Source organism: Phoenix dactylifera, chromosome 13 (genome assembly GCF_009389715.1).
Source record: "Phoenix dactylifera cultivar Barhee BC4 chromosome 13, palm_55x_up_171113_PBpolish2nd_filt_p, whole genome shotgun sequence".
NCBI lineage: Eukaryota > Viridiplantae > Streptophyta > Magnoliopsida > Arecales > Arecaceae > Phoenix > Phoenix dactylifera.
In genome coordinates, this window is record NC_052404.1 from 1,993,909 (window position 1) to 2,010,687 (window position 16,779).

The window sequence follows — 16,779 nt, forward strand, 5'->3', positions numbered from 1 at the left end:
ACGCGCCATCTCCTCCCATGATGGGAACGGGCCATCCACGGCAACTCATTACTTCACACGCCCACGTCCAATCGTGACGGTAACCCATTAATTCGCCCAGTCACATCACAGGTAATCCTGCCACTCTCCCTATAAAAAGGGAGGCTTCTTCCTCCCGAGGGGGGACTCCTCCGAACTCTAATTTTCTGGCTTGGACTGCTACATACGAACTACATCTCCTTCTCCAAAATTAAGCCCCCCTCTGACTTAAGCATCGGAGGGCCGGCGCCGGGGAGCCCGGCCACCGGTTTTCCTTGCAGGACTTGCACACCCCCCGCGGCGGAGGACGCAGCCAGCCGGCGCACCGCCGCCCGCCTCCCACAGTAGCGGAGCTCCTCCTTCCCCGGCTTCACGGCGGCCCCCGGGTCCAATTTCCAGCAACAGTTGGCGCTAGAGGAAGGGCCCGAGTTCGCTGCCATGAAGCTAAGAAGCAAAGGGGCTTCCAACGCCTCCCGACGTCCTCCATCAAGTCCAGAACGTTCCGTTCGGAACTCACCACCTCCGGCCGAGTCAGCGCCTCAAGTTCGACCGGAGCAGTTTCATGCCCTGGTGCAACAGGTGCAGGCCTTGGCTACCGTTGTCCAAGGCTTGCAACCTAGGGGCGCCCCGACGGTACCGCCCCCTCCGGCCCCAGTTCAACCGGAGCCTCCTACAAGCGGACTTCCCTTTCGAGGTCAGGACTCTCAAGTCCAGGCCTCCCTCTTGAGAGAACACCTAGCTAGAGGCCCTGGTGGCTGGCCCCAACCCTCAGAGGCCGAGTCAGTTCCAGGGCAACTTGTACCAGAACGGACCGCTGCAGCGATCCCCCAGAATGATGAACTCGACAAGAAGGTCGAGGAGCTGGAGCGCCAGATCCAGGCACTCCATGGAAGGAAACCGGGACGTGACGGTGACTTTGAGTTCACCACAAAGTCCCCCTTCTCCCAGCAAATTGATGACGAACCAGTCCCGCCGCGGTTCAAGATGCCCCAGGTGGAGCCTTACAACGGCAGGGCCGACCCCCTCGACCACCTGGAGAGTTATCGGGCCTTAATGGCCCTACAAGGAGCCTCGGAGGCCATGATGTGCAAAGCCTTTCCAGCAACGCTCCGAGGACCGGCCCGGCTTTGGTTCACCGGGCTGAAGCCGAGTACTGTCTCCTCCTTTGAGCAGCTCGGCAGGCAGTTTGCCAGTAATTTTGCCGCTAGCCAGCCCCAGCGGCGGACGTCGGACTCCCTCCTTGACATCAAACAAAAGGAGGGAGAGTCCTTCAAGGAGTACTTGGATCGGTTTACTGCCGCAACATGGGAAGTCCGGGAGCTGGACCAGTCAATCGCCATGTCGGCACTAAAGACTAGAGCCCGGTCTTACAGGTTCCTCTTCTCTATCGAGAAGAAGTTCCCTGCGGACCTCACCGAAATGTTGACCCGAGCTCGCAAGTACGCCAAGGCTGAGGAAGCCATGGTCTCTCGGCGGGAGGAAGCCGAACGACCTGCCAAGATGCAGAAGAAGCACCAGGAGCACTCCCAACCAAGTAGCAGATTCCCCTGGCATGAGAAAGAGCCTCCTTGGCCCAAGAGCCTAGCTCGCCCGGGGTCTCCCCTCCAAAAATTTCAGACGTACACTCCTCTCACATCCACCCGAGCAGAAATCCTCATGGAGATTGAGGGTCGGGGCTACCTCCGACCTCCATTGAGAATGCGTCCGACAGAGTCGCGGAAGCACTCGAAAAAGTACTGCCGCTTCCACCGAGATCGCGGCCATGATACGGAGGATTGCTATGAGCTTCGTGATGAGATCGAGGCACTTGTCCGCCGAGGTCGGTTGAGTTATTTTGTCCGTGATCATGCCTACAGGAGAGAGCCCGAGGAACAAAATCCAGTGCCTCATAAGGAGCAGAATGACCACTGACCTCTCACGGGCATCATCAATACCATCAGAGGGCGGGCAACTAGAGGTACCAGAAGCTCCGAGCTCGGAAAAAAGAGCTTCCTCAAAGCATCCGTGCTCTGTGAAAGTCACATCTCTTTTTCTGATGAAGACCAAAAGGGTGTTGAGCCCTCTTTATGACGACGCTGTAGCTATTTCCCTCATCATTGCAAGGTTTTAAAAAAGGATTTTAGTACATCATGAAAGCTCGGCTGATACCTTATTTTGTATGCCTTCCAAAGGATGAGCGCTCCTCTGGCTAGATTCATAGGAGATTCTACCCCAAGAAAGTACTATGAAGCTAAATCCTTTCATGGTCCAGAAGGCTGCCGAGCTCAGAAGGCCGCCGAGCTCAGAAGGCCGAGCTCCGAAGGCCGCCGAGCTTAGAAGGCCGAGCACCAAAGGCCGCCGAGCTCAGAAGGCTGCCAAGCTCCGAAGCCCAAGCTCCGAAGCCCGAATGCAGAACACCTCCCCCAGAAAATCGAGCCAAAGAAAGCTAGTGCCAAGCTAAGTCTTAAGGGACTTCGAAGCTCGGAAGCCATTAAAATATCTCCAAAAGGTACAGAACGCCACTTTGGCTTCAAATAATTTCAATATTTTATCTATTTCTAGGTCGGAGAATCCAAAAAACGACCAACGTCGCCCCGAATAGGGCGCATGATCGCCAACGGACGAGGTCCGTCTCCTGTATGCGTCTCCAATGATGCTCTAGCTAAGCTCGGGACGCCGATTCGACGCCATTCGACGCCATTCGACGACACTTCGACGCCATTCGACGCCATTCGACGCCATTCGACGACATTCGACGCCATTCGACGACATTCGACGCCATTCGACGCCATTCGACGACACTTCGACGCCATTCGACGCCATTCGACGACACTTCGACGCCATTCGACGCCATTCGACGACACTTCGACGCCATTCGACGACATTCGACGCCATTCGACGCCATTCGACGACATTCGACGCCATTCGACGACACTTCGACGCCATTCGACGACACTTCGACGCCATTCGACGACATTCAACGCCATTCGACGCCTTTCAACGCCATTCGACGCCTCCTACAACAAGCCAAAGAAGGCCGCTGAGTCAACCTGGAGCACTTAAAACTCCAACTGCATTAGAGGTACACCCTACTTGGTACGTACATCTCTATACATATTTGGCTATATTACAGGATGATCGACGACTGGACTACTTCCTTCGTCCGAGCCAAAAAGCAGCTCGAACTCGGAAGTCGGGGGGTAGTGTTGGGGGAAAAATGGACCACCCCACAAATGCAATTATAGCACCCAAATCCGTCAGCAAGATCGAGCTCATCTAAGTGATCGGGCTCTTCCGCTTGCAAGCTCATCTAAGTGATTGGGCTCTTCCGCTCTCGAGCTCATCCAAGTGATCGGGCTCTTCCGCTCTCGAGCTCATCCAAGTGGTCGGGCTCTTCCGCTCCCAAGCTCATCGGCCAAACCGAGCTCAGAAGGCCGAGCCGAGCTCATAGGCAGCCGAGCTCAGAAGGCTGCCGAGCACAGAAGGCTGCCGAGCTCAGAAGGCTGCCGAGGCCGAGCTCAGAAGGCTGCCGAGGCCGAGCTCAGAAGGCTGCCGAGCACAGAAGGCTGCCGAGCTCAGAAGGCTGCCGAGGCCGAGCTCCGAAGGCTGCCGAGCACAGAAGGTTGCCGAGCTCAGAAGGCTGCCGAGCACAGAAGGCTGCCGAGGCCGAGCTCAGAAGGCCGAGCACAGAAGGTCGTGCTGACCTCAGAAGGCCGACCTCGTCGTCTGTATGCTGCGGCCATGCCCTGCAGCAGTCTCACCGCACCATGCTTTGCTTGCCGGCCACGCCACGACATATCAATCAGGAACCATACCCTGCTACGACTGTCAACGCCTCACCATTCCCAAGAATGTACTGCACTGCGCGCCACAAGCAAGCTCTGGCTACGCGCCATCTCCTCCCATGATGGGAACGGGCCATCCACGGCAACTCATTACTTCACACGCCCACGTCCAATCGTGACGGTAACCCATTAATTCGCCCAGTCACATCACAGGTAATCCTGCCACTCTCCCTATAAAAAGGGAGGCTTCTTCCTCCCGAGGGGGGACTCCTCCGAACTCTAATTTTCTGGCTTGGACTGCTACATACGAACTACATCTCCTTCTCCAAAATTAAGCCCCCCTCTGACTTAAGCATCGGAGGGCCGGCGCCGGGGAGCCCGGCCACCGGTTTTCCTTGCAGGACTTGCACACCCCCCGCGGCGGAGGACGCAGCCAGCCGGCGCACCGCCGCCCGCCTCCCACAGTAGCGGAGCTCCTCCTTCCCCGGCTTCACGGCGGCCCCCGGGTCCAATTTCCAGCAACAACTATAAACCCTCCTTGGTAGTTGTTAACCCAGCATGGACATGGCATGCAAGGGAATAACAATAGCAAGTTTAGGACTTTCTTATCTACCTAAATTGATTTTTTGCATTCACATATCTTTCATTGTATTCTAAATAATTTATTTATTATTAGCAGATTACGCAGCTCTAATTTAAAATAAATTTAATTTACATCATAAGTCTCTCAATTATCCCATTCATCAATATCACCAGGAGAATATTGATGGCCTTGACCAAATTATTTAAAAACATCATTACTTTAAAATATTGCGACCAAAAATAATGATGCAAAATATGATTAAAGAGAGATAGCTTTTTAACAGTCTCATGCTTCATCATAATCTGCATGCAAATCAAATTTTAAGATAATCGTTCCACTTAACCCCATAAGACATGTTGCATTTAGAGCGATCGCTATGTAATTTTTTTTTTTTTGTCCGAATTTATCCTATTGTTCCTTGTGATGTTCCATTGCCTTCCACTAAAAGTTTGCAACAATTAAGTCAGGAAGAGGTAACATTTCCCAACTACCCATGGCGATGCTTCATACTCTTGCACCATAGAAAGCCTTTGTCTCTCATGGCCCAGCTTGCTAAAACAAATATACACAGAGAAAGATTTCTCAGTTCTAAGATTCAAAGTACATCAAACATCCCACATGGGCTTCTCCATTGCAGGACCATGGGCCGTCTGTTGCTGAAATGGATGCAGACCCTCCAACCTCTGCTGACGACCAACGCTTCCATACGCCATTGCTTGTTTTTGTTCATCCAAGCTCCTCTTATCTCCTCCAACACCCAGGAAGTCCACAGTCATCACATTCCCCTCACCTGGCTCGCGGCCGCGATGCTCCGCATTCTTCGAGAACCCATCATCACCGTTCATCAACATTCCGGCCACCGGCGCAATCACACCTGTGTAAAACCGATTAGGAGTCCCTCCTCTATTGATCCCAGCCAGCTGAGACTGCTCGCCTGGGGGCGTCAGATGATCAAACGGCCCATGGGCCTTCATTGGGCCATAAGGGTTTGTGCTAGAGACCCGGTCAGGCCCGGCCATTACAGAGGTGAAGCCCCTGTACATGATGTTGTTCCCACTGGTAGTTGCACCCATTTGGGCCGCTTTCTGTAAAAGAGCGGTCGCGGACATGTGGGCTGCTCCAGCCACCATTCGAGCCATATTGACATCACGGTGCCCATCGAAGCCCATTGGGCCACTCTCGCTGAACTGAAGGCTCGAGGAGGGAATGGTCCTTGGTGTTTCGGCCATGTCAAGAGGTTGTTGGGAGAATGGTGGGCTCTTCATGTCGCCAAGCCTGAATTCGGAGAGTCCAATGGAGGTGGCATCAGTGTCGACAACCATCTTGAGTTTTGGCGCCTGGCCTTGTAAGCTTGAGGCCATGGCGGCCATGAGTGGTTGGTTTAGCTTGCTGTTGTCTTGGGCCAAAGCATCACAGAAGGCTCTGTGGGTGATGAAGCTATCTCTCCTGTGAAACATGGAAGAAAAGATTGGAATTTTAAAAGGCAACAATGGAAGAAACCTTTTGCTCAAACTAAACAGTCACGATCATTTCAATGTAATAGTAGTGAAATGTTAAGGCATGTACAAATGCAACAAATTTTGTAAGGCATGTACAAATGAGAGTATAATGGTGGACTTTGTCTTTCTTTTTGAAAAGTTCAGGCATGTACAGATGCATGTATAATAAACAATCAACAATCTGATTGAGTCTGGTGCAACGAAGTTTGGAGAGAGATAATATGAATTACAACACAAATATGCCATCAAACTTGGTTCATGAGGGAAGTTTTACCTTAAAACTTGGTAGATATATGGGATAAACTGACTTTATTTGATATCTAATAGATCAGGCTAGATAAAAATCCTAAGTATAGAATAATGTTTAACAACAGAAATGGTTTCGACTCTCATAAAAACATGCATCGATGGGGAAGTGGGCTCGAATTGTAGGTAAAAATCAGGCTTAATAAAATGGTTGTGGTTATGGCTATGGCTTGGCCTAAATGTTATGACCAAACCAAATTTTACATGGCTGATCATTTATTAGGACCAAGCAAAACCAAATGAGGGAAAACTAGATGGCCTGGAAATGTAATTACTGCAGTTGGCCTATTTCTAGTGTTTGAATTGTGACACGGGGTTGTGTCTTCTGTGTGAAAAAACATTCACCTCCATTCAAGCGAGTCCACCGTTGGACCGAGCAATGGTTGCTTCGAGATATGTGCAAATGGATGAATGAAAAAATTCCAACTGCTTTGAGATATGCATGGAGCGCGATCTAATGGGCGATCTGGCAAAAGAAAATTGACCATTCTTTCATGTGAAAGATACAACCCGAACCCTTAAATTATGCAGGAGTATGGTCGCACATAACCCTACAAATGTAGCTCATAAGCTCTAGGGTGACCGGCGGATAGAATGACTGCTAAGTTGCAGACTTGCAGTATTTAGTAAATGGTTTGAGAATTTATCAGTCACATCTAATATGGTTGGTGTTATTATATTTCTGTGACTCGAGTTATTTAGCATCCCTAGTTTCTAGAAAACATAGGGGAGTGAACGGATGATGTGTGGGTTGGAAAAATCCAATTTGTCTATGTCAAAGGTGACGGCATGATCTAATATTCTATAAAAGTTGGACTTCAAATTCTGCATGGAGAGGGTAGCAGCCACGCTTTCTACGTCTGCCACTATAAATATGTTCAAAGTTTGAAGTCGAAAAGGACCTCAGGATAAGGTCAAAGTTTTTGAGCTCATGCGTTGCCCAAGGACGCAAGAACATGGACTTATCTGGTCCAGACTCAAACTTTCCTATTTTATATACCTTTGTAAAGAAATATAAAAATATATAAATAAAATTATCTCACCCTATCAGCTTAAGCTTTTAGGACAAACAGTGATTTTAACATGATATCAGAGTAGAGGTCTTGAGTTCGAACCCTGTTTCCACACTCTTTAACCTTATTATTAAAAAATTCACATGTTGGGCTCACTCATTAAAAGAGAAGTCCGACCCACGTATGAGGAAGAGTGTGAGAAAATATAAAAATATATAAATAAATCTATCTTATCCTATCAGCTTAAGCTATTACCATCATGCTGCTATCGAGTGATATAGTAATTGTCACAACAATGATTTAATCTACCATAATCTTTTGATTACACAATGCTATCATTCCACTTGCCAATCCCATCAGGATGGTCAAATCATACCATCAAATATCCAATTGATGAGGAGTGAAATCAAATTGTGATGCCTAGACCTCGGGCCTCTAGTGATTCATTGAATTCTCAACATTTTAATTTCCATGTTTCGTACTAGTCCTTCATTTGGTCAGAGCACGCTTTGTTCTTTGTTTGCTTGCATAGCCCCTATTTCCTATAAAAAAAAAAGAAGAGTAGAGTTGCATGCTCCCCTATCTTGGCCCCTTTCAAAGCAAATGAGTACCGAGTCCACTATGCGTTTAGAATATGTACCAACTCTAGCACATTCCACATGCCCGAGTTCTTGAAGAATCCTAGGAATGTTAATCTCTAACCAACCATGATTTGTTTTAAATCCTAATACTACAAGAGCAAATTCTTACGAATAGCTCTACAACTAAACTTTGAGGACCTGTGCAAGCGTATCTTTAATTCCACATCGGTTATTCGCTGGATAGATCTTGAGTACTTACACAGGATCAAGGAACCCAACTAAAACCTTCCAACTAGCCATTTGGGTGAGGTCATGGGTTGTTACCTCTACAACTAAACATTTTAAACTATTAATTAAGAAATATAATGAACAAAGAATGGGAATTAATTAACCTGGAGAAGATGGTGCCACAGTCACACTTGTACTCCCTAGTTCCACAGATTCTGGAGTGAGCCTTCCAATCTGATTGCACCGCATACTTCTTGGAGCATTTGTCACACTTCCACTTCTTTTCTCCGTGTTTTCGGCAGTAGTGCTTCTTGATCCCAGTGAGATCACCGAGGGCACGACTTGGGTTGTGATGCACACAAGCGGGTTCGGGGCATATATACACCTTTTTTTGGATCACTGTACTTGTTCTCTGCTTTAGCTTCCATGGAAGGTTGTGGCCTCGACGATGCAATTGGAGGTTTTGGTCCCTCTGGAAGCCCTTGTGGCAAATTTCGCAGATAAACCGGTTGGTTGCCATTAGGGTTTTTGGTGATAAAGCAATCACCTCCGCAGCCGGGTCTACATATCATTATTAAAAGATGTCATCATCTTTATAAGTTCCTTTCATTTCTTTCTTTATGCAAAATTAACTAATGATTATTACAGAATTTATTTTTTCCCTTTTGGCATTAGCAGTCTCGAGAATGTAAGAAAATATAAAATATATAAATAAATCTACCTCATTCCATTAGCTTAAGCTTTTAGGATAAGTAGTGATTTTAACATGGTATCAGAGCATGTTGGGCTCATCCATTAAAAAGAAAGTCTGGCCCATATGTGAAGAGGAGTGTAAGAAAATATAAAATATATAAATAAATCTATAATTTCAACGGAGGATAAACGAGCTACTAAGGAAAGTTTTAGCCGACACATTCATAATCTTGCAAATTATGATGAGGTAAAGAGATAATTTTTTATTCCTTTTATAATTCTGGTATAATAACATATTATGAGTATCACAAAAATAAGCAATATATTTATATGTGCACAAGCTTACTGAGCCTTTTTCTTCTTTTAAAGAAAGATGAGCTGATTGTAAGTTGATCTCAATGATACCTCACATAACTCATAGACTGCCAGAGCTTACTTATCATAAAGTAGATAATAAATGTGGAGTGATTATTCTTACAGCTTACTCAGATTTATGATTTTTTTTTTTCTGAATGGAGTATTGATACTCGGAACACAAATTAGCACACATATGACGGTTTCTTTTTCTTCTTCTTCTTCCTTTGATAAAAGTACATAAGACTAGTTTCTAATTAGCTTAATATCAGATGTGGTTTAGAAAATTAAAGATGGAAAATATATACAATTCTTAGTTCATGAAAATGGAAGTCGTTGTCTCCTTTGTAATTGGTCAGCTTAAATATGTCTCGATATGTATATGTTATAGATGCCACAGAAATACTAATGTTCATTCAAGTTGGTTATTAGATTCAACATCTGATTTTTTACATGATCATCTTTATTTAAGATTAGCACCCCAAACTGATGGAAGAAGACATGTACACAATAATTATTGATTCTTCCCGTAAAAATTTAATTGGAATCATCACATAACTTCAAAACAAGAGAGCAAGAGGAGATGACCATAGATAGAGAAGGTCACTATTTTACTCGCTCGAGAATGCCGACAAGTGAGAACATTTTTGTGGGACAAACTGGGGGTAGCTGAAAATTAATACACCAAAAGATTGTAACGAATCTTCCTGCTCTCCTCCTCCTAGTTATCAACTATGCCATTCAAAAACAGTTCATTAGAAACCCAGAACAGTTTGCCACTTGTCACTTTTTTTTTCATGTTCTTCAGAACAAATGAGATGCAGACGAGCTAATTAACGGTCGCTGTAATTATTGAAATTCCGGACCAATAATTGAACTCTTTTACCCACCAAAAAACAAAAACAAAGAGTTTCTTTCTTCAGTTTTAATCTTTTTTATTGAAAGAAAAAATCATACTAAGTTTGAAATCTTCACTTGGTTTCTTGATTCTAATATAAAGGGAAAAGAAAGAACGGAGCTAGTTAACCACCTGGAGTTCCTGGGAGGTTCCGTTTCTTCTTGACAGCCGGCGGTGGTGGCAGCCGTGAAGTGGAGACATCACTGTTAGCTCCGGCAGCCTCCGGGCCGTCGAAAAGATGGTGATGGAGCTGCTGTTGTTCATGGTGCTGATGGACTTCATCATCTTCTCCTGTGTTGATCCCAGAAGAGAAGCTCTCACCGTCTCCTGTTATGTTTGACATGAATAACAAACTCCTCCCTCTCTCTCTCTCTCTCTTTTCTTATTCTCTTCTTATTTCCTTGTTTTCTTCACTCCTCTTCCTCTTTCTGTTTCTGACTTCATGTTGGTGGCGATGGGTATTCTTTCTTTTATTGTAGGTGGAGAGGACACCCAAGGTATTTCAAAATGGTTTTGTTATTTATTTTTTTCTGCATATATAATTTATTATGGCTCAGAGGAAGACAAAGTCTTCAATTACTTCGGTGAATGAGATCTTCTGATTGCAACCGTGTCTCCTGGAATGCCCTCCTACCTCTTCCCCCTCTCTTTGTTTTCCCACTATAGGGCTACTTCCATGCTTTATAGCATGGGGAGATCAAATTAAAATACACTCTTTATGTTTATCTACCTTCAGAGATATTTTTTAAATATTTTTATTTGTTCTAGACATGGGAATGCATTTATGGGCCTTGTACACATACTATGTACATAGGTAAATAAAAATGCTAAAAGTTTGGCACTTGTCACTATTAATATTGCATCATCTTGTCTCTTTATTTTGTTGCTTCCTTGTAGTCAATATATTGGAACATTGGCTGAGCCAAAGGTAGTTGGTAGATTGCATGGTATGTTTTGTAACCCATGTAAAAGGTTGATTTGGACTCGCTTGGCTTGTGGGGTTTTGTGAGGTTGTTTATTTGGACACTAGAAATGGATGAAATATTGATCATTAGGGATATATTCACATGCACCGCCTGGATATTTGGGTCAAAGAGACCTCGTGAGTGTTTGGGATTTGGAAGATAAAGTGGAATGCCTCCTTTTATGCTCAGAAATTTTTCTAATGGATGATTGGATTGCATGCCAAACGATTCATCCCATCTGGACGGGATTCATTTTATATATATAAAGAAAACTGAGGAACCAAGTAAAAGTTTCCCAACATTAAAAACCCTTGAGGTGTTTTCAAAACTTAAGTCACTAAATTGACTTTCTGGTGCCATCTATTTATCATGAATATATAAGATAGATGATACGAGTTATCCAATATGCCAAAACTTCTGTTGAATATGCCATATAGATTCATGTCATGCCTGTTAATCCACAATATACTTCCAAAGCCAGTATTGTTATCTATTTTTATCGATGAAAATTGCTTGTTAGTACGCTAATGCGACAAATCATCACAGCAGTAATACTTTTCTCTTTTCTTTTCTATTCCCCCCTTCTATAATAGTGTAGGAAGATGGCAGGAGCAATATAAATCACTTTCGAAAAAAAAATGAATCAACAAAGATAATTTGAAGTAGTTGGGATAATCTTCCATAGTTATAATTAAGTGACAAGATAAGATCAGAATGATGAAAGGGTTTGCCATTACTCCTGCAATTCCACAGAAATATCTCCAATTGGATCATTGGATCATGAAATGGCATTAGCAAATTATAGCAGTAGCAACTTTTGGACCACTTGGCAAAACTTTTGGAGAAACACAGAATGCAGACATGATTTCCTCTTGAGAAACTGATCAATACTTAGAATCTTTCTATCTACTAAATTCATTTCTTTTTAAAGCTAACATAAACATGTTTCTGCTGCGATAAAAAAGATTAGGAGTTAAGATAGCAGCATACTAATTTGCTCGAAATGCAAGGACATTTGATTATTCTATTAACATATATGGGGGATTTTGCTGTAAAATTCCACTTCATTTTTATTGCTGCAATAACAGATGGTTTCTTTTCTTTTTTTCTTTCTTTGTTTTTGCAGAAATAGACTGTATATCACCTTATGAGGCCATCATTCCTCTATATACATGCACAAATTTAGTTTGATAGATATATATTGATAACAGATGTATACATAATACAAGTTTATGAACATGTAAAACTATTTTAAAAATATAATGATTCAAATAAAATCTAAAATAGGCTACAAGTATAAAAATGTAAAAGTATTCTACTTTTACAGAAACTAGAAAAGAGGATTTTGTGAATTGGGTGCTGCTCCAGCAATCATGTATTGCCCCTACAAGCAAATACTTTGGGTTACAATATCAACTGGTTCAACCTCAACTATCTAAACATAAATAGTTCTACAAATTATTAATTTTATATAAATGTCCCCTGACAAAAGAAAAAAAAAAACAGAATAGCAAGATAATTGATCTCAGTGATCACGAATCAACCATCTAAGTGATGGCCTTATCGAAGGTCCAGATAGTTTTTTGAGAGAATAGAGTACAAAGGAAAACTAGAACTTGCCTATGTAATTAACAAAAACTATTAGTTAATTGTTTGTCTTTCACAATTAAGAGATAGCTACGAAACGGTACTACATGAGACATCATCTTCGCAGCTCAGAATTAAAATTTTGGTAGAAACATTTCTTAGAGCCAGCAATAAGCTGAAGCACCAGCCTATTTTCTTTGTAGATTCTATACAGTCCACTGAGATGTCTTATTACCATTGGCCATGCCACTAATAAATGCCATTAGTTTCCAAAGTCGGGCAGTTATTGTTTAACCACTTCAATAAGAAAATAAAGTCCCATATTCAACATTACTTCCACCATTAGCTTATTGTGATATGGAATTACCACATTGAACCAAGAGCACCAGAATACAGAGTGTATAAAGAAAATGGTTAGCATAAATTGCACGGACACGATCCTTTTGTCTTGCTCGATCATGATGATCTAATGGCCTAGGTTGGAATGAGGTCACATAAGAGGCATGTCAATGTTGTTTGTTCATATCCTGTAAAAGGTATAGGAAGATTCCTCGCATGGCCTCACCTTGGCTGATCTCATGTGTTAATGAATGCTACACTCTCCAAAGCCATATAAAATTAGAGAATATATGGTTGATGTCCTTAGATGTAAAACAATATCTCCCATATGTGACAAAGTTTATGTTAGTTTAATACCTAATGTATTTTTTAGTGTAGATTAGCTCTCCCTTCCGTTCTACTCTCTTCCATTTGCAATAGCTACTCGTGACCCTCTAGTTCAATAATTTAATATAGTTTTATTAAGACGTTGTACAAACGATAATGGAGGCATGAATACAACTTGCATACGATTGTAGGGGCTAATGTCTATTGGATCAGAGAGGCATGATAGATTTAAAAGGAGTAGATGGCTACATCTTCCTACAAACGAGCTTCTCATTTTACAGAATTATCAATGGCAGACACCATGTACATGATTGATTGGGGCAAATGTTTTCAAATTATATTTTGAGAAATTTGGTGGTACCAAATTTTCAAATTAATGAAGGAGGTTTCCATGAAATAATTTTTGATGATTTGAAAATGTTTCTTATTTAATTAAATGGATGTGATTTTGATATTGCAATATATTAATCAATGAATATTTTAAACACTCGAAAAACTTGCAAATTTCACACATAAAAGTTAAGTTCGTCTTTCAAAAAAAGAAAAAAAAGTTAAGTTCATTTTTCACTTTACTATGAATCATTGTTTCACTTCACTTTTTTTCTTTTTATATGCTTTGGCTAAAAATGCTTAGCTTGTATATGTTAAACAACTATGTTGTGGAGAAAAGTAGTCATCTTTTTTACTATTTTCTTAGGTGTTTCCTAGATTGGAAAAAATGAATAGAAGTTGATGACAGTTTGGTATTGGAATCAACGAAGGTAAGCTTGCATATTAGAAAGAATTCCTCATAGATGCCCTTGTCATTATCGTAAAGAATTTTTTCGTAAATACTAGTATCATTATCATAATTAAACTGCTCTGTTTGTATCGATAAGAGGTCGATGAATTTTAGGATGACAATGTCAATCCATGTCTTCTCTCTTTTCAATTTTTAAGTAGATGCAACAAAAATTTTGTATCCCTGCGACATCATAAGGTCGCATTGTATATTGTAATCAAGGTGAATGCTAGATGTTATTAACAATAAAACGACCAAAATAATTCAGTCGTGAGTCATTTTATCCTATCTCTTCACAAAAAATAATAGTATATGACAACGGCGTAGTCAATAAAACATTCACATGAAAGTTACAGGATGGAAATAAAAATTTATTAAATGATAAGGACAATCAAGAGAGACAACTTTGATTTATTTCAATGCTTAGCTTTGCTGCTTGGGGTTTGTCATCTTGATGTCGAGCCTTATGAGAGGTAAGTCCATAATAAGATTATTCGATAGTGATATTTGGTATACACTATTGTCACAGTAAATTAAACAAAGGTTTTTATGTTTGTTTCTTAGGGGAGATGTTGAGGAGGTTTGAAATCAAACAAAGATATTGGTTGTTGCTATGTTTTTTAACATGAATTATGTATGTGCTGTAAATAAGTCTAGGGCAGGGGATGATCCACAAAGATGAATAAAGCTGGGGGGTCTTGTTTGATCACAGGAAAAGTTCTTCCTGCCATGCTGTAATTGCTGCATCCTGTGAAAACATGGCAATGGGAGATTGGTGTAACTCATAGAGGTTGATTAGAAATGTAAGGATTATGTTGAATCATGCACAAGGCCAACTATATATAGGTCTGAGAAGCTTTTTGTATGGCATCCAAAACCAATTTCTTTGCCAAGTTTTACTTTTGTAGATAGCTGAGATTATTAATGTATGGGTTTACACAAGTAATGAACTTTACTTATTTATCTAACACGCCGCTCTGGAGTTAATTACCTAAGTTTTAGGAGTTAGTATTTTATAAAGGAGTAATGCCAAGGGATGCCCATTTCATACCATGTGGCATGAGGGGATTGATTTAGCTCACAAAGTACTACAAACCATGGGATAATACTACAAAGAACCAAATAATGAAATCCACTAATGGAGGTCTTAATTTGCGGCGAGGGGACCCCCTTTCTCCTTTATTATCTTTGCTTGCCACGGATATGCTAAACATGATACTTTTGAAGGCGAGACGAAATCAAATTATTTAGGGCTGGCCCAACCGGTCGAGCAATCAATCTACAATATGCCAATGATATTTGGTTATATAATGAAGCCAAGGAGAAGTATATAGGGAGTCTGAAATTATTGTTGTATTGTTTCAAGGGGGTTTCTAGATTAAAAATTAACTATGCCAAGAGCTCAGTGCTCTACATAGGCAGCCACCAAATACAAATTGGCTTCCTCTATGGTCAGCACCATAGTTGCCAGGGGGAAAAACAGGACCTGAAATGGACCACCAAAGAACTCATTAGAAACCCAAAGTGAAATGAAAATTCTACAGCAAATGTATCTCTCATTGTTTCTCCGATTTTTTTCACAATTTTTCTTCGATCTTTCATTTTCCATGAAGCAAATCTACTCCTAATTAATAGTTTCTCAAGAAAGGTGCTGACTTGTAGTTCACACAAACCTTCTCATGTGTCACAAACTTTGATGGACCAAGAGCAGAAATCAAGGGCATTACAGTGTTCTTTGTCTACTTAACCTAAAGTTGCTTAGGATAGAGCATCCATGGCATTAAGTACCCTGCGAAGCATTGTAACCAAGCTTAGATATGAAATCCCTCAAGGAATTTGACATTTAAGATCCAACCTAATCCTTCTAGAAGTGGACCTAGAGTGATAAATCCCAAGAAGCTAAGTAGACCAAAGGGTCTATCCCCAAGTTAAGTAGGCCAAGAAGTCTAATATAAGGTGGGAGAAGGATAGCCCATACTTAAACAAAAAGAAGTTGCATCCCCTTTTAGTAGCATGGTGATCACTTATATCCCTCTCAATGTACTGCTACACCACAGAACCAACATCCAAGCCACTCAACGACTCCACCCTTTACATGCATCCCAAGATCTCGGCCACACGATATTCCTCGATCCCTGATGTCGATGTAGATATTTTCAGCAGCTTAGTTGGAGGGCACCCAATCATACTATTGGTAAGACTTCAAAGCAAAGGAAGTGCAATTAACGATGTCATAGGTGGTACTGAAAAATGATAGTCCATAGGCTACGCAATTGCATGCATGAACTGGAATGAAGCTGTAATTTTCTACAGGCAAAAATAAGAAACACAAATCCATTCAGAAAAGTAGATGCAGGAACATAAGATTGTGGGAAGGGCTCCGAATGCATGTATCTTTTGCACCGAAGAATGTTTGATCTTCTTTCAGGTTTACCATTGGATCGCATCTTGCATAGATCTCAAAATACTTTAAAACTCTATTCATCCATATGCATGGATTATGAAGCAATGATTGCACGATTCAATAGTGGATTGGATTCATCGAGAAGAAGACAGATGAATCCTTCTTTTGCAAGAAAGATAGGACTCTTGTCCTTGTGGGAAGTAAAATCTATTTATAGGGCGTGGAAAACTTGGACTCCTAGCTAAAAGTGAACTTTTACTCTTTCAGGGGCCTAAAGGAGTGTAAAGATTAAAAACTTCAGAGGAGCTTTTGTTAGACCAGGTCATGTATATTTGACGGTCGCTATAGGTTTGTGCTGGATATCACTTTGGGCTGGATCGTTCAAGAAGTTGATTAATTATTGCAAAATGACAAGTTATGTCACTCTCAAAAATCTTTT

General features: G+C 42.0%; 1 protein-coding gene across 1 annotated transcript; it reads right to left on the reverse strand.

Annotated features, from left to right (window-relative positions):
- Window positions 1-4,779: 4,779 nt before the first annotated feature.
- On the reverse strand, window positions 4,780-10,383 carry LOC103707295 (zinc finger protein GAI-ASSOCIATED FACTOR 1-like). Its single transcript, XM_008791730.3, has 3 exons — window positions 10,070-10,383; window positions 8,157-8,553; window positions 4,780-5,811 (listed from the first exon to the last, which is right to left on the reverse strand). Exons 1-3 carry the CDS (start codon window positions 10,278-10,280, stop codon window positions 4,971-4,973), a joined length of 1,449 nt encoding a protein of 482 aa, XP_008789952.1. The 5' UTR covers window positions 10,281-10,383; the 3' UTR covers window positions 4,780-4,970.
- Between the last annotated feature and the right edge of the window lie 6,396 nt (window positions 10,384-16,779).